This window comes from Coenobita brevimanus, chromosome 8, assembly GCF_032717465.1.
Source record: "Coenobita brevimanus isolate Jiangsu-jjx chromosome 8, ASM3271746v2, whole genome shotgun sequence".
Lineage (NCBI taxonomy): Eukaryota > Metazoa > Arthropoda > Malacostraca > Decapoda > Coenobitidae > Coenobita > Coenobita brevimanus.
Genome location: NC_136961.1, coordinates 6509973 through 6529034, shown reverse-complemented (window position 1 = coordinate 6529034; position 19062 = coordinate 6509973). Strand labels below are relative to the sequence as shown.

At 39.7% G+C, this 19062-nt stretch overlaps 1 protein-coding gene across 1 annotated transcript in view; it reads left to right on the top strand.

Moving 5' to 3' along the window:
• The window catches only part of LOC145406353 (organic cation transporter protein-like), a 135925-nt gene extending 125537 nt beyond the window's left edge, over window positions 1-10388 (top strand). Inside the window, exons 15-16 of the mRNA XM_080277516.1 lie at window positions 7530-7643; window positions 10314-10388. Coding sequence (XP_080133642.1) covers window positions 7530-7643; window positions 10314-10388 — 189 coding nt within the window. The remainder of the gene's footprint in view (window positions 1-7529; window positions 7644-10313) is intronic.
• Window positions 10389-19062: the final 8674 nt, after the last annotated feature.

Below are 19062 nucleotides of genomic sequence, written 5' to 3'. Positions count from 1 at the left end.
TATATATATGAGCGTAGCAGCCCGGGCCAAGGCAAGTTGATCCTGACATTTAAGATGAGAGTGACCTGCCTCATTCATCCCTCAGTGGCATTATGTGAGCAATAAACCCCAACCGTCCCTCGGATATGAACCTGCCCAGGCTCAAACCGGTTGGAGTGCCTTAATCAAATACCCACTAAACCACCGGAAGCCATAGTTTGGTTGTATGGTTACCACCCAGGGTTGTAAATGGTTTCTTGTACAGGAAACCATTTGGCTTGTCACTGAGTGCAGAGTCACCCATAGACAGAAACAAGAGGAAAGCACGAACGAAAGAAAGACAGAAGAGGAAAGATGGAAAAAAAAACAAAAAAGAAGGAAGAGAGGAAAGGGTAGTCACCCTAGAGCAGCACTGCTTTGAGTGAGTGGATGATGAGCACCCCCACCTACTATAAATATATATATATATATATATATATATATATATATATATATATATATATATATATATATATATATATATATATATATATATATACAAAATGCTTCCTTACATTTGATTCCTAAGGGTTAATACTTACCCTAGACACAGTCGGCCTAAGAAGTGACGGTGGAGTATCCAGAAGGTTTCGATCAGTGATAATGGATAATACTCCTCTTTTATCTTTGCAAGAAGACACCTATTATGTAAAATTGTAATCGAAAACAATAAGTAAATGGCAAAATATTTATCCATTATCAATTTTGTAGGAAACAGTTTGTTGGTTACGATAATTAAGAAATCCTAACTGGAACTAATTGAAATGTCAGAACTATCGCTCAAGGACAGTCAGGAATAAATTGCGGAATTTAATTATAATGTGGTAGTAAGCAATTCTTTTTGGTAGCGCAAGACTGAAAAGAAAAGGCCTTCAGTAAATAATAAACATCAGTCATTTTTCATGATAAGATATTTATCTATAGAATACTAGCGAATAATTAAAATTAATTTATTTCCGTTTCTGTTGTCTCCATGGACGACGAAAGAAAGCGGAAATGCAGTGTAAGTTAGTATGCTGTTTTAAATGGCTCGATCAACAAGCATGAATGAAGGCAACTTTTACACATCGACATGCAGCTATTACACCGCATTTGGCAATTTTTCTACAAAGAGAAATCTGTGGAAGACATAGTATAAGCTTGAGAATTATCAGTGAATGAAATATAAAAGAACCTCGCAAGTTTGCCGAGAGTCGGAGCTCCATGGAGCATGCAAACTTGTGTCTAGTCTAGTATCCTGTGCGCCCGAAAGGCTGGCAAGAGTAATAAAATGCAATAAACATATTAATGAGTTCAAAACTTTAAATTCAGTATTTTCAGTTAGACAGGACATAGCGGTTTATTTAATAAGAAAGATATTCCAGATTTAAAAGACCATACAGTTATGTCCTTGTGCATTGTGTAAGTGTGTAAACCCCTGTTTTAGTCCTCCTTACTGCCTAGTGTAAGAAAAAAAAGATATAATCTGTCATACCTAGTAATTTTGCATCAATGGGAAATAAAACAGATAATTACATTTATTATATGCTAGGGCGAGGAAAGGAATAAGAGGCTGAAAAGGGGTTGCTGCAGCTTCAAATAAGAATAATTTAATATTTGCTGCATCCTTATTGTTCCTATATCATCTCCATAGCATTTGAAAAGCAAGTAGCGTATTGCATTCACTAGAACTTTCCTTGGTTGGCCTTCAAAACTAGATAATCAGTTTTTGAAATCCTGGAACGTAAACATGAGCACAGGGATATACTGTGCACCACTCGTGGAGTAATATATTAGACATTCAAATTGGGAAAGCATATATTACAGGTTAGCTTCTAATATATCACTAGATAATCAGTTTTTGAAATCCTGGAACGTAAACATGAGCACAGGGATATACTGTGCACCACTCGTGGAGTAATATATTAGACATTCAAATTGGGAAAGCATATATTACAGGTTAGCTTCTAATATATCATTGCCTTAAGTTATTCGTCTCATAATTTTTAGTGTGATATACTATGACGTGATGAAGTACAGAATTTTTTACCTTAATTTCAATAAGTTTTCAAGGAATGCATGGCAGTGCAGAGTATCTTACACAATCTGAAACTCTGCCATCACTTCTTGGGGCAACTGCACACTGATCTTTCATTATGTCCAAACACCAGTTGATGACACTTAGTTTTGTTTATGAACATAGTATACAGTCACATAATATATTCCATATGTCTGTCTACACAGAAATATATGATCGAATACATTACAAAAACCTCAGTGAAAATCCCATATTTACCATTCAAAATTTATGCTTATTTCGATTTTCTTTTTGTTACCACTCCTTCCACATGATATCACGATGCAGATGCACGTGGGAAGACCTTGTACTCAATGGACCTTGATCTGCTCCTCTTCTTTTGCAGCAGCGGCAAATGTGAAGTCGGGCATTCTGGACCAGAACACCACCTATTGATGTCACCAACCTCTCTCCCCAGTGTGACGTGCCCCGTTCCTGTACAGTAATGGCAACGCGAACTTATGTGCTACTAATCATACCATCTCCATGAGCCCAAAACTGATTTCCTCCCATCAAAAGAGCAAGAAAAACTGATATATGTTGTGCCTGATGTATAGGCAGATAGAGACTGGTTAAGGGGATGACTGAGAAATAGAAAATTAGGGATTTGGTGGTTCCCATTTAAGAAGAATATTCAGTATGTCCCAAATGGTACTTTTTTATGACCACGGGACCCAAGAGTTGAGGAAATTTGGTGGGTGTGCGAGTGTTTACGTTGACGGCAGGGTTACCCCAGTGTAAATAAATTTCAATTCAGTGATGATGGTTTACGTATGATGAAGTAGGGAATCACATATTTGATTTCCTAGAGTCATGGCTGTTTTCTGTTTTGCATAGGATGCTTCGTAGCACCTCGTCATGAGAGATTCATTCTGCATTTTAAACCATAACATTCTCTTGTGTGCCAGGTAGGTTGCTTTACTAAAGACAAAGTTTGCATTAGCAACATACAAGAAGAATTTGAAGTGTAGCCTTAAGCGGAGGATAAATCGCTAAACAAGAGTTGTTGCAATATCTCCAAAGGTACTTAGAGTTTGAACCTAAGGTCATAAATTATTCTTGTTGTCGTAGCGACTTCCTGACACTTTCTCAGTGGTGTATTTTGCTCATAGCGCTTTAGCATCCTCATGTATGTCACTAGTGCAGTGCATATCGATACTAAAAAAATGTTAATAGCATACAAGAGACAATGGAGGAGCAGTACATAAACTAAACATGTGCTACAAAGTGTCCTACTCTAACGAGAATACAGTATAAATACAGGACATATCATGGTGGAGCACAATATTAACATGATTTATATTATGAGAAAACGCATTTATTGAGCTACTAGGCAACAGGGATTACGTGGTTTCATTTGTAATTATAATAAACACATAAGCAATTCATATCTTTTACCTAACCTCCCTATACCCTGAATCAGTTGACGTATTTCAAGCTTATTCTTGTTACTCCAAGACAGTTTTATTTAACTTTGGACAGATTTTCTGACCTCCATATAATAGTGTCTTTCATGAGTTTAATTAAATCGCAGGAACGTAATAAATCACGTCAACGGATGGAAGGTATGTAGCTGGTAATTATTGTTAAATTCTCGTAGTACGTGTTGCTGATTCAGTTCGTCTTGAGGTTTGAACGAAAGTGTAGTGAGGTTTAGTAAAGTGTATTCTTGAAATTAATTACAAAGCTTGGGAATGCAGCACTCAGACAGGACGGTTTAGTGGCACTGCGTGCCCTGGTGGAAGTCTATGATAGTCTGTCCTGGTGAACAGAGTGTGGGAGAAGGCTGAGCTGAAATGCTGAGCTTGGTAAAATCTATAACTAACTGGATTCAGCAAAAAGGGTTGCCACAGCGTAGGATGAACTAATGTTTAAACAGATAATAAACACATTTACAAACATCTGAATAAATCAGAATGAATATATATATAATTGTGTAGTAAGTATATTGGAATTACATAAGGTGTTCAGCTGCATAAAATTGTATTTGGTCACATAAAGTTGAAAGATTTTACAAATACGGGTACATTTGATTCCAGTTGCATGAAAATGAAGAATAATCTGTTGCACTAATGTTAATAAACGTGATGAAGATACAGATTAAGGTGGTATCACATTGGTACCTTGTTTCATGATAAACTTCAACCCATGTACTGTACAAGATTTCTGGAACCAGGTACAGACCGTATCATATTACACTGTGCCTTGCGTCTCGAACAATTTACAAGAATACTCTTTCTTCTTTTCTTTGTAGTTCGACCCTGGATCCGTACCTACTAAATTACTTAGTAGCGATTAGTACACTTAGCATGCCAGATTGTTTTCGAGTTCCCTTTAACTTTGGACAGAATGCCTTAATGTAGATGTAAACGAGGCTTTTAAAATTATGCTGTAGCTATAGAAAGGATATGTGACGTAATGGAAGCAATTCATGATGAATTTCGTTGTCATAGTCAGCGCCAGCTCTGTCCCATGGTAATCATTATCCTAATCATTCAGTAAAGCAGAGAACATAATATAAAATACAAGAAGCGCGTCTTCAAAGTGTGCAGCACTGGGAAGTAGCTACACTCAAACCGAACCATGTTTTGATGGAGAAACTACTGGTCAAAAAACATGTCAAAGTTACGATTATATACTTTTCCCATAAATTTCAGCTCTAGTTGTGCATCATAATATCTTTTATCATCTTCGTTAATGAGACTAGACATGTGGAGAATAACGAGGATACGTCCTGAAGGAGTATGTACAGTACGTGGAAACATTCATGTTGTGACAGGGAAACTAGGGACCTCTAGATTTTTTTTTTTTTTTATGCGAGGAAGAAGGAACCAAAGGCCATGAGCCCGCAGTAACAGTTCCCTCCAAGAGAAAAACAAAATACAATAGAGAGCCAAATTCAAGATCCGATCATTTTGAGATGCCTGGACACACTGCCTTTGAAAGACTGGAGATCATAGGCAGCAGGAAATACAGACAGAGGGAGACAGTTCCAGAGCTGACCTGTTGCATAAATGAAAGACTGGGAGTAACGGTTAACTCTTGCATTAGAGAGTTGGACAGAAAAGGGATGAGAGTTTGCTGCCAGACGGGTGCTACGCGCCCGTCATAGAGGTGGAGGAATGCAAGCAGACAGTTCAGAGGAGCAGTGACCATTAAAGTAGCGATAGAAAAGAGATAAAGATGCAACAGTGCGGCGAAGAGACAGAGGTTGAAGGGAGTCAGTAAGAGTATGATAGTTAATGAGACGAAAAGCCTTTGACTCCACCCTATTGAGAAGAGCTGTATGTGGGGAGCCTCCCCACACATGAGAGTTGTACTCCACACAGGGGCGGATAAAACCCCTGTATAGAGTCAACAATTGTGCAGGGGTAAAGAAAGAGCGGAGTCGGCTTAGCATGCCCAATCTCTTGGAAGCAGATTTTACAAGAGATGTAATATGATCTTTCCAAGATAAGTCCCGAGTAAATGAAACCCCAAGCATGTTCAAGGATGATGCAGGATTAAGCTGAATATTATTAAACATTAGTGGGTACACCTGTGGAAAATTTTGTCGGGTTGATAGGTGTAAGAACTGAGTCTTAGATGCATTAAAGACAACCATATTATTTTTACCCCAGTCAGAGATACGAGCCAAGTCAGACATTAGGTGTGCCATAGCCTCATCCCTTGTTTGTTGAAGTAACTGTTGAGATGGGCGTTGCGGGAACCGAATGGAAAGGTGAAGGGTGGAGTCATCAGCGTATGAGTGGATAGGGTTAGATGTACAGCTTAGAAGATCATTGATGAATAAAAGGAAGAGAGTTGGTGATAGGACAGAGCCCTGAGGAACACCACTGTTGATAGATCTAGGAGAAGAACGATGGCCGTCTACAAGCGATTCACGATGAGTTTTGCCATAAAAACAATCTCTAGTTGTGCCTAACAGTAATCATCATTTACCGTTTACCTAAAGGAAATAACAGAAAAAGCATGACTTATTAGGTAAACGTTTTGAAAGAATACCAGTACAGGATATCATCCATAACCAAATCTAACCACGTTTAATAGGATAACGACCAGCTAAGGTCACGGTCGAGGTTAGGTCATGCAGTCAATTCACGATGAATAAATATCAGCTCAGCTGTTTTCTACAGTTTATCATATTAACTCTTTTAATTGGGTATATATCTATGATAACAGGGATCCGTCTTGAATGCTTGCAGCACGAGACATCAGTCCATAATTTGACAGGAAAATTACTATGCATCTGTCGTGATTAGAAGATGCAAGCGTTTCACGATGAATTTTGACATAATGAGCTATTCCTTATCAAACTGATAAAAAAAAGTCAGATTACATGTACAAAATGGCCAATAAGCTTATTGAGGGAGAAAAAAATCTTTCATTGGTTCGATATTCATCGCGGTTTATTTAATCTTGTTTAAGTGTTTAGTCGTATTAATATCTAAACCAGCCAAAGTGTTCAATATTTATTTTTTCTGTCTAATTTTTGCTGTGATCTCAGAAGTAGTTTGCATGGTAGGAATGCATTCCTTCAATACTCATGCCGCATCACCTCAAACACCCAACACATCCCTTCCTACATGGAACAGGCAAAAGTACTCGTGAACCAGTACACAAACATGTCACTTAACACCAACACGCATACTCTGAAGAAAAAAAAAAAAAAAAGGCCTCCCAACTTAGGCAGTCCTTCTGACTGGAATATAATGCGACCCCTTTCATCCGAGAACAGAAACACAAAATGATAGAGAGAGAGAGAGAGAGAGAGAGAGAGAGAGAGAGAGAGAGAGAGAGAGAGAGAGAGAGAGAGAGAGAGAGAGAGAAAGAACTCTACAAGCACAGAGGCAGATGGCATCAGCAACTTGGAATTAAAACTGTTAAGACCATCTGGCATCCAGGAACTCACAAAAACCGGCAACTCCTTATGCGGACACTAGCAATGCGAATATTTGCGGCATGGACCAATTTTCACATTACTTAAACCAGGCAAGGATTCAACACACTCTTATTCCTACAGCCACATAACACTAGCACACCATCAAAATTAACTGAACACCCCATTCTCAGCAGTCACACTTCATATCCCCTTTGCACCTTCACAACACGAATTTAGAGCATCACACTCAACAATAATTAGAATAATCACACACAACACTTAGTGGACAGCATCTACTCTGCGACATCTGCACAATGCACATGTCTCACAACAGATATTATTAATGTCTTCAATGCTACCTCCGAGGTAAATACATCACCAAGAAACACAGCACAAACATGGAAAACAACATCAAATGCTGGCCTACCAAATACTTTTTCTGACAGACAAGCACATGTCACATTGCGGGATATGCCATTACGAACACGAAATATCACTAATGGAGTTCCACACTGCTCCTTTCTCTCAGCCACATTCTCTAATTTATACATGCATGATACTCTCACACCTCAGCCACCCAGAAACATTGCCACAAATGCAGATGACATCACCCTAACACCCAGAAGCCACATTGAAGACACAGACATTGCTACCGTTGAGGACATCGATAATTACGGGTACCAAAAAGTAATGTTTTTGTTTTCTTGTGATTAATGTAATCTTCGAAGAAAGTAATACATGTGCTGGTGTATTTATATTACCCTAAAGTGTTATTTTCCATACTAGCATGGGAGATAGTTTATTAAAAAAAAGCTCAAAACATGATATACTTTTCTCCATCCGTCCCCTAAAATTCTTGATAAAATATCCTGTCCCTCTGCCATTGGCTCCTGTAGTACCTCTATTGTCAAATACAAGATTTTTTTTTTTTTTTTTTAATGAAAGAACGAAGGACCCAAGGTCCAGCAACCCGCAAGATTATTCTCTCCAAGAAAAAGATAAATACAAAGAATCAGAGAGCCAAATTCAAGATAAAGTGTCTGTAAAACCTGCAAGAAAAGAAAAGCACATGTGCTTAGCTTTTCTTGCTAGTTCCGATTTTAGTCTTTTTTTTTAATCCCCAGCTTGGGAGGAAAGTATTATAATATTCATGAGGCCGAATACTTATCACAATACGCAAGTACAGTATATATATTTTTCTCACACATATGGAAATGTATGCATATATTATTATAGTACTGTGTTTTGAAGTGTGTGTGTGTGTGTGTGTGTTAAGAAGATACAGACAAGCTCAACAGCATGCTATCTTGAGATGTTATCTTAATTTATCAGGTTTAGGGTCGGGGAGCTGAAAATAATTGGCATACCCTCGTGTCGGTAAGCCAACAGTACTGGTATTAGTGTTTACATAGGGATCAAAGCAAAATACCATTCTTTTTAAGGTACCAGTATTATTGTTGTGTATCTAGGTGGTGTTGGTAGGTAAAGTGATTTCATCTGTTGTGAGGGAATGGGAATGGAGCTGGAGACATTCAACATACCCAGTGCTTGCACGATCTTGCCTATCGACATACTAGATCAGTGCAGTGGAAAGAAACAACGGGTTATATCCTTTGCAAGGATTAGAATATCCTTAAAGGATTATAGTGTATCAGTTCAGCGTCAGATGTTTGTTGTATCTGAGGGGAGATGGGAGGCAGTGCATACAGTGCCCAGCAATGCGGGGAAAGGAAGTCTGTCCACGGTGTAAAACTCGCCGGTATAAACCTTATTTAGCTGGACGGTGCCCTACAGTCCTATCGGACCCTGGTTCAAATTACGGCTGGGGCAGGGAACGGTTTAAATATTTGAATTTCATTAAATCAGACTTTACTGACCTAACAGAAGACCCGCCGATGGGTCGTAGAAATACCCCCGCTGATACTAATATACCAGTCCTAGCTTGTGTTCAATTTGGACGGTGGATGTTAGCGCTGAAGTGGCGAAATGTAGTGGTGTATGGTATGCAGGAGGACTACTGGGCCTTGGGAGCAGGCTGTGAAGCCTATGCCCAGAGTCAGACACATAAAAAAAAATGTCGAGGTAAGTCAGCAGGTTAATCATATATATATATATATATATATATATATATATATATATCTATATATATATATATATAGTCTTTTTTTCAGTGCATTAAAATATCATCCTTAGAGTAAGAAGTACTAAATTGTGGGGTGGGGGGGATTCTGTATCAGATCTAAGACCTTCAACCGGTAACTACTTGTTTTTGTGAATACTTGTCATAAGTAAGCATAGTCATATATTACTCCAAGTATTGTCCCTACTACTACCAGTCCTTGCGCTTAACCTTGGTAGCAATTGTGCCAGAGCAACGGCCCGAAAGTCATTAGCATATAATTCTTACTTAAAAAAAAAAAAAAAAAAAAAAAAAAAACTGAATCATTGTCAATTTAAAACTGCTAGAAACCATGCAGAAGTACTAATAAATCTTGTTAAATCAAACTTTGTTCAAAACGAAGCATTAAAACTACTTAACAGTCCTAATGACAATAGAATATTCTGGTCAACTCTCAATTCTTTCTTTAACAACTTTAACAAGTCATCACCCATTCGCCAGCTAAAATATTCAGACGGTAACATTACAAATGACCCGTGGTGTAAAGCGAATATCCTTGCAGGTACATTTGCCGGAAAATCTACCTTGGAGAATGTCAGCCAGAACGTCCCTGTACTAGAACTTGACTCTCCCGAAATTATTCCACTTAAAATAAATACTACATACGTAAAATTCATCCTAGAAAATTTATCAACCAACAAAGTTCCAGGCCCAAATGGAATTCCTCCAATTGTTTTGAATAACTGCTCCCCAGAACTTGTCTCTGTTCTGGCTACATTATTCAGACTATACATACCACGTCTTCTCTTGGTAAAGCATGTGAGACTGTAATTAATAAACACATAGCTACACAAACTGAATCCATCGTAATTGGTGATAGACAGATGGTTTTCACCATGAAAGATCCACCATTGATATACTCAGTCCCCTGACTCATACCATCCATCAATCACTTGATCAACATCGAGAAACTCATGCAGTAACCCTTCATAGTTATAAAGCTTTTGGTAGAGTGTGGCACCGTTCCCTGCAGTTCAAACTCCCTTGCTATGGATTAACGTCTTTTGTTCCTTTGCTTTCCTCATATCTCAGTGACAAAAAAATAAGAGTAAATGTAGATGATGCATATTCCAGTTTCCACTCTACTAACGCCAGAGTGCCACATGGATCAGTTCTGGCGTTACGCTATTCCTATTTCATATTAACCCTTGTGTGATGTTCATGTTCTTGTTACTCAGCCAGTGTTTGCGGGTCTGGTGGACCCACCGCTTATTGGGTTTTTAAATCAATACCGCCTTAACAAATTTATGTAAAAATACCAGATGTTTACTTTATCCCAATTACATACAATAAAGACAACATATATAGTTAATATTTATCATTATAAATAATAGTGCTATCCGGCTTTTGTGATAAAACAAAAAAAGGAATAATCAATATCAATATATACGTGAAAAAACATGTTTATTGTGAAAAAATCTCAATGAAACAGTGTTAGGAAATTGAACATATTTATGTCAGTCTACACAACACCATCCTCACTGAACAGATACAGTATCCATATCAGTCTACACAACACATCAGCCCCATTGAATACAGTCTATTCATGCCAGCCTATACAATACATGAGGGGCAGAGTTTTACTGTGTGTGTGTTGCATATGTATTTCTTGCACTTGATGCATGTATACTGTGTCTTTTTATCCATCTTGGGTCCACACACCTCGCAGCACTTCTTTTTATTGCTTCTGGCTTCAACCTACAATGATGAAAATACTTAGATCAGGAATTTTTCTTTCATCTTCCTCTCTCTCTCTCTCTCTCTCTCTCTCTCTCTCTCACACACACACACACACACACACGCACACGCACGCACACACACACACACACACACACACACACACACACACACACACACACACACACACACACACATACATTATGGTTGGTCATGGTAAGAAAGTCAGACATATAATTATGCAACAGCATCTCATACTTACTTTAGGTTCTGCAGATGGTTGTTTTGTGGGTCTGGCTGAAAGGGCACCAGCATCCTCCTCCTGAATCCTCCTCACGATGGCTACAGAAGCTGGGGTTCTTGGGATATGTTGTCTTCTCGGGATTTGAGGTCTCACCAATGCCTTGCCCAGCTCCTCCAGAAAGAGCCATCTCCTCGGGAGCTTTCCTGTATTCCTGTCTGGGTTTAGTGCTATCCAGATGACAGAAGCTCTGTACGCTGAGATGTCGAAGATGTTGATAAATATCACAAGTGGCCAGCGTAGGGTTCTCCTTTTGCAGCTGTAGCCAGTCACTATCTTGTCCAAGTTGTCCACCCTTCCTTTTGTGGCATTATAATCCATGATGATTTCTGGTTTTTGATGATCTTGGCCACACAGTCTACCATCCCTATGTAGCGTACTCATATGTACCACAGTTTTGCCTTTTTTGGCACGTAGAACACCAACTACTAGTCGGCTGTGAAAACAAATTTGGAAGAGTTGAAGGCCTGTTCTTTGTAGTCAACAGCTGAGGTGGGAGCTCTGGCTTGCTTTTCCATACTGTCCCTACCATTGTCAGCTTCCTCTTTAGGAGCTCCTGTCCCAGCTTGTATGAGGTAAAAAAGTTATCGCATGTGATGCTGCATCCACTGAGTCCCTGTGTAATGTCCAGGACAGCTCTCATTCCTTGGTTCTCCTCAGGGGCTCCTCATCTGGCTTCCCTGTATTCACTTGTAAAATCCATGCATATGATGACGCAGCATCACAGGCAGCCCAGATCTTGATTCCGTATTTTGTGGGTTTTGATGATATGTTCTGCCTGAAGGGGCAGCGGCCCCTAAATGGCACCAGCCATTAGGGGTAAAATGTGCAGGAATGTGGAAGCAGACAGGTTTCGGCGTTTGGAATGTAACAATGTTGCAGCCTTGTGTGCGAATAGTAGGAGCGTTTCGTTTTCATTTAATTTTTTTTTGTAGGCTCCAAAATGCTTGCATGCGTCGGCCTTGGTCACCTAATGGCGGCTCTCCATGCTGCTCGATCTATGGCAGCCTCCCTGTTCAGTCCCTTAACCCTGAGGTCACACTTAATGACCATTGACCTCGTCCCACGTCTTTCTCGGTCTACCCCTTGCAACCCCACCCCCAATATTAACACTTCTCACCTTCTGCACCCAATTATCATGCCCCATCCTCTCCATATGCCCAAACCATCTCAATCTACCTCTCCTCATCACAACACCAATACATTCCAGTCCCATCCTACCTCTCAACTCTTCCATCTTAACCCCCCCCCCAGGCCTTGAATGCAGGGATGCACTGCACATCCACCTAATCGTTGTCATTTCTGTACGTTTGAGCCTGCGAATATCCTCTTCTTTTACTGCCTAGGTCTCAATACCATACAGCATCACGCTCCTAACACATGCTGCCTACAAAGACCCCTTTGCAAGTAGGAAGAGTCCTCTCAATGTCAGGAGAGGCAACATTTCCCTGAACTTCTTCCAACCACTTCTCACTCTAGCCACAGAGCTAGCTCCAGCCCCACCTCCAGCACATAACATGTCTCCCAAATAACAAAACTCTTCCACACACTCAAGAGACTCACCAAGAAGTTTAATCCTGTCACTTCTGACAATCTCCACCTGCTCTCCCTAACATGCCGCATACATAAAATCAGCATTTCTCACAGTGTACCTCTAATAGCACTACATCTCTTGTGCACCCAATTATCACAAACACTGCACAAGATGGAATTACCTCCCACGCCCTTGTGGCAAACTTCACATGGCCACTCTCCCTCTTCATTGACTGTACTTCCACCAACCCTAGATATCATCACTTTTGTTGTATCTGCATTTACCATTAAGCCCTTGTGCCCCATACCATCTCTCCACTTTTCCTCCACCTCCCTTTCATTCTCTGCAAGCAACACCAAATCACCAGCATACAATATCTCCCATGGAAGTCCGTTTCTGAAGTCACGTGAGAGGGCTTCAAGTACTGAACCATGATAAACAACATGGGACTCAAAACTGACCCCTGATGCACACCAGCATTCACGGAAAACTCATCACTCAAATCTCCATTCACTCTTACCTGGGTGCGAGCACCCACATACATGGCCAAACCTCCCTAACCAGCCACTCCTCCAACCTAAGCTTTCTCATTGCCCACTTCACCACCTCTCTAGGGATTCTGTCAAAGGCCTTTTCCAAATCAACAGAAACAAAATACAGATCCCTTCTCCTACCAATATATTTTTCCTGAAGCTGTCGAACAATGAATATGGCATCAGTGGTCCCCTTGCCTGGCATAATGTTATGAGTCCATATTATATTTACAAATCATAATAGATAGATAGATAAATAGACAGATAGACAGCTCTATGCGAGCCTGGGAATGGGAAATAATCTTGCAAGTTAAACTGAGGAAAAGCTGACGACAGATTAGGAAGTAGCAATGTCAGGAGATGATGCAGGTAGTTTGTCAGCGAAACAGCAGGAGAACAAAGCCTAGTGAATACACATATACTCACACACAGGTTTCTGGAACTTTCCAACCACAGTGTAACACACGTGACACGACCCCTGTTTCACCAGAATTTAGGAAAGAGAGCTCAGAAGGAGAGAGGCCATAGAATCGGCAGGGTGTAGGGAGGAAGGCTTAGCAACTTGGAAGAGAGAGAGAGAAAGCGAGACAGAGAGGTAGCTAACGGGTCTCTACTTATACTTACTCGTGTGTGAGAGACTTTGTTAATATTTCCAAGACAAATAAAAATAGTCCCATACTCTTCTTTACCTCTCCTGTCATTGCTTGACAAATGGGAACCAAGATTATCTACTTACAAACAACTCAAGTATAACAACCGCTCGTCCACAAGTCTAATAGATAACTTCAGCTACAAGTAACTACAAAGTCTTTTTATGACATTTGGTAGCAGCGAACGTATACGAACCTCATCTACGAATCAACAGTGAATTCCTACAAAATATCAAGATTGAAAACAAAAAAATACCTCTCACAACCAACAACTCACAACCAGCTCCTGATAGTATTCTCTCCAACCAGCCCCCTCCGTCTCCCCGATCATCACGCTGATGTAGAGGTGAAGAGGTCACAGGACGCCTTGCAAGTAGTTTAACAAAGTACTGATACAATCTTGAAATTTCTACGACGAACCAACGAACTACAACCATCTACAATCAACTACAAGTAACAACTCTATGAGTCGTCTGTATAATCTTCTACACGCACCTACAAGTAGCGGCAGTCTTCATCCTACAACGAGTAAATCACAAGAAAAAAGGACCGAGAATACATCAAGAAAGAAAAACAAAACAAAACAAATAAATGAAGAGTCAGATACGACTCACAACTCACAACAACCAGACCTCACCCTCCTCTCTCTGCTACACCCACCCAACCTCCATCGCTGACGCAGGAGTGAAGAGGTCAAGACACGCAGCAAAACACCAGAGCCACATTATAACGCGACTTACTCACCTTTCTTCACCCAGCGTAAGCATCGCTACTCAGTATTCACCACAGCTACCGGTGTGGGAAGCCGACGTCACCATGTGCTAAGATGACATCACAAAGCGAGCTTGCCACGCCAAGCAACGTGTGACTGACACCAGGCACTTCTCACCCACTACTCATTACTCATTATTCACATAGCTCCTACTCATACTCATTTATTTCCACAGTATTGAGTTGGAAATTCGACGTTCTATGCTGAGGTTTGCCTGGGACAGATGTTAACCACCACAAGCACCAGGCCATGGAATTTCCTGAGTAATATCGTCCATCAACACAGCACTAGAATTATCAAGAGATCTTCAATCAACCCTGCATTTTTCTTCCTAGATCGACTTTTGTATCGACACACCTCTACGATCTGTATCAAGTGGGTAAAATTATACTTACTCATTTCTTCTCAGTGCTAAAATTAGCTATATTCAACTTTTTTACTTATTTCCATATATACACTTATACACTCACTATCTATCATTTATTTCAACTTATTTACTCATCTATTTTGTTAGGACATAAATAAACAAAAGGCGTATTTCATAACACCATATCTTAATGACAGGAATATTTTCGCCACCACCCACGTTAATACCAGATGACACGCAATTAGCCACAACAACAGACAATTAAGAGAGCACCAAGGCAACCCACCCCTTGTACAAACCTCACCACAAACTAAAGACCAAGAAACAAATACGGCAGTTTCAGATGATGAGTGGGAAACCTCCTCTGACGTAGCAAGTGAGGACTTTGTCGCTGACTTGCACACGTATGCCAATATACTTAACAGGGTTCACCGGTCCGGTCGTACATATTCCACCATTCCCTCACAACGATAAACAAGTCCAAGTTGAATTAACAGAGCAAACAGTGAAAATGAATCAAGAAACAAATACCGCTGATCTAACAACCACACCCCAAGTGTTTGTGTATCATGAGGATAAAACTGCCCCAAAATTCTCTGGCACAGAAAAAGATCGCATTGATGTCATTTCATTAGTCAGTCAGTGCAAACAAATGTTCATCAAGTGTCACATACTAGATGAACAAGAGAAAATTGCTATTTTTTCATCTTGCATAAGCCAGGAAAGATGTCCAGCAAGCAATTTATTGCACTCAGATAAGCTCCATAAAGCTAGGACATATGATGAATTTAAAACTGAATTTTTGAAGAAATTTTCTGGAGGTATGAACTTCTTGCCAGGTATAATTCCAGAATTACATAAAATTGTAGATCTTGTAAGGGAGCACACTACAAACCATGTGCTCAGTGAAATAACTGCTGATGTCTCCACGGTCAAAAGAACATTGTTAGTTACTTTGGAAAACTCAAATTGGATAACAGATGATGGAAAGATGTCCCCAGACCTCGTCGTGGACATCATTGGTTATGTAGCTGCCTTGTGTAAATTACCTGATAGGACCCTTAAGATCGCCAAGACGATCCCGTACACCCCAGGCATGTGCTTGCTAGACTTAATGAACGAGGTAGAGATGCAGTGCAGTAAAGCAGGTATGGTCGACACATGCACATTGTAGTAGAATGAGGGTACCTGAGACAGTATCAGCTGTGAAAACATCTACACCGACCCCAAACAGAGAACAAAATCGATCGCGACCTGAAAGCAGGCAGACCAAACAACCAAACATGACGAGGCCTCGATCACAGACGCCAGGCTACAGGCAGTTTCAAAAGTTTTCGTGCAGCCCGAGCAGGTCTCGCGCCATAAACAACACTACTTATGGGAAATCACATCGTAGGTCACAATCAAGGGATAGGTCCATTCTGTCATTATTGTGCAAAACCAGGACACACAAGGTATGAATGCTTGATCAAAGCAAAAGAGGACAAACCAAAGACACAAGGATTTGGTCCTTACTGTAGGCATCATAGATAACAAGGGCACTGGACCAGTGATTGCAAAACAGTAGAAAAAATTGTGTCTATGTTCAAATCGGGGGAAGACCAAGTCATGACAAAAAACGAACAAACGTAAAGAAAAACAAGTCTAAAATTCACATAGGAGGCATGTTGGGAAATGAGTGTATCTTGATACCAGCTGTATGTGAGGATCAAAACGTTTCCTTATTTTTAGATACAGGCTCTCCAGTGAACTTAATAACACATGAAGAAATAAATAGAATTCTTAAAAATAAAAAGAAAGTAATTTTTCTGGATGAAGCTGATTTAGATTTATACATGGAAGATGGACAACAAATTACAGTGAAAGGTATGATAAGATTAAATATCAGTTTCACAGAGACTACAAGACCATTCTCTGCATTTTTCTATATCGTTGAAAACTTAGCAATTAAAGCTCATATGTTACTGGGCTTAAGATCCATGAGAGCTGAGAACATAACCATACTCCCACAAATGAATGGAATAGACTTTGACAATGAATTCACAGAAGAAATACCTTCAGAGCCCTCACCGATTCGTAAAAGAGAGCCAAAAAGAATTGGTAATATTAAAGGCTTAAACAAACATACACAAACAGATGAGTGTATAGATCCACTCCCACCACCAACCCCATCCTCCAGAATTAGTGACCCAGGTAACAGTACTGATTTATCAATTTTTCCAGCCCATCTCACTAATGATTTAGTTATACCACCTAATTCCTACACGAAAGTTACCATAAAGAGCAAATTACGGAATAGTACTGTTCTTGTCTTAGAAGAATTATGTAAAGTAAAGGGATTGTCAGTAGAAAACGCATTATGTCAGATGAACGACGAAGGGCAAACTCAGATATTCATAATCAATCACATGAATGGGGAAGTTCAGTTGAAAAAGGGGACTTGCATAGTTAATATTGAAAAATGTCCTGCCCCTGTGAAGGAAATAGTTATAGCTGGAGTGACAAGTGAGATAAAATCTACGGATGGAGAAAGAATAAAAGAGAATTTAATTCACTCAGGTGAATTTGATGAAGAAAATGATTTGTTAACCCTGCTGGAAACACACAGGGACACCGTAGCATTGCCCGGAGAACAATTAGGGTGTACTAACTTGATTAATCACATGATTAATGTGCACCCAGAAACACCACCAATTTTAGTACCAGCTTACCGCATACCACACTCCCAACGTACACTTGCAAATCAGTATGTCGATGAAATGTTAAAAATTGGAATTATTGAGCCTTCAGTCTCCCCGTGGAATGCCCCCCTATTCTTCGTGCCCAAACGAAATGGAGAAATGCGTGCGGTAGTAGATTACGGTAAACTAAATAATCACACAATCCCAGACAGATTTCCCATGCCATTGCTAAGCGACGTTCTACAGAATATTGGTCCTGAGAATAATATATTCTCGACCATCGATCTCCTAAACGGCTATTATCAGATTCCGGTTTCGGAGGAGTCACGTAAATACACTGCCTTTTCAAAAAACAGAGGCCATTATCAATATACAAGAATGCCAATGGGACTGAGGACAGCCCCAGGCACATTCCAGCGTCTTATGAATTACGTATTGTCCGAAATTTTAGGACAAGGAATATTTGTTTATCTTGACGATATTATAATCGCAACGAAGAATATTAAGGATCATCTCAGGAAATTAGACTTACTCTTACAAAGCTTAGTGATGCTGGTTTAAAAATTAAACTTTCTAAATGCAAATTTTGCTTTAAGGAAATAAATTTCTTAGGCCACAAATTAAGTTCTAATGGTATTCACACGACTGATGACAAAATACAGGCAGTGAGAGATTTTCCTGAACCCACTACGACTGACGAAGTTAGACATTTTTTAGGTCTGGCTGGGTACTATAGGTCATTCGTACCACAGTTCTCTCATATAGCCTTTCCTCTATTCCAACTACTCAAAAAAGATGCTGTATTCCATTGGGAAGAAGAACAAAAAAGGGCATTTAATAATCTATAAATTAAACTAACAAATGCACCTTGTTTAGCATATCCAGATTACACAAAATCATTTCTTATTTGTACAGACGCATCAGTTAAAGGATTAGGGGCTGTACTGATGCAGGAAGATAAAAGAGGAAAAAATCAATCAATTGCATTTGCCAGTAGACAAACAAGAGGTGCAGAGAAAAATTATTGCACTACAGACTTAGAGGCACTTGCAGTGGTTTTTGCATTACAAAAGTTTCGAGATTTGGTATATGGTTACGAAATCCACTTATTCACCGACCATAAACCACTGGTGGGTATGTTTAAAGAAAAACTCCTTTCTGGGAGGAGAGCAAGATGGAAATGTACAGTTGAAAACTACATTGTACAAATTCATTATATACAAGGTAAAATGAACATAGTAGCTGACGCATTATCTAGGAACCCGAACACAATTCAGGTCGCGACATTAGATCTCAAAGGAAATATCCCAAACCACGATGATATCGCAAAGGCACAAAGACTTGACCCAATATGGTCTAAAGTTATATACAAGTTAGAAAGTGGAGATGACATACAATTACCCAAACTGCAT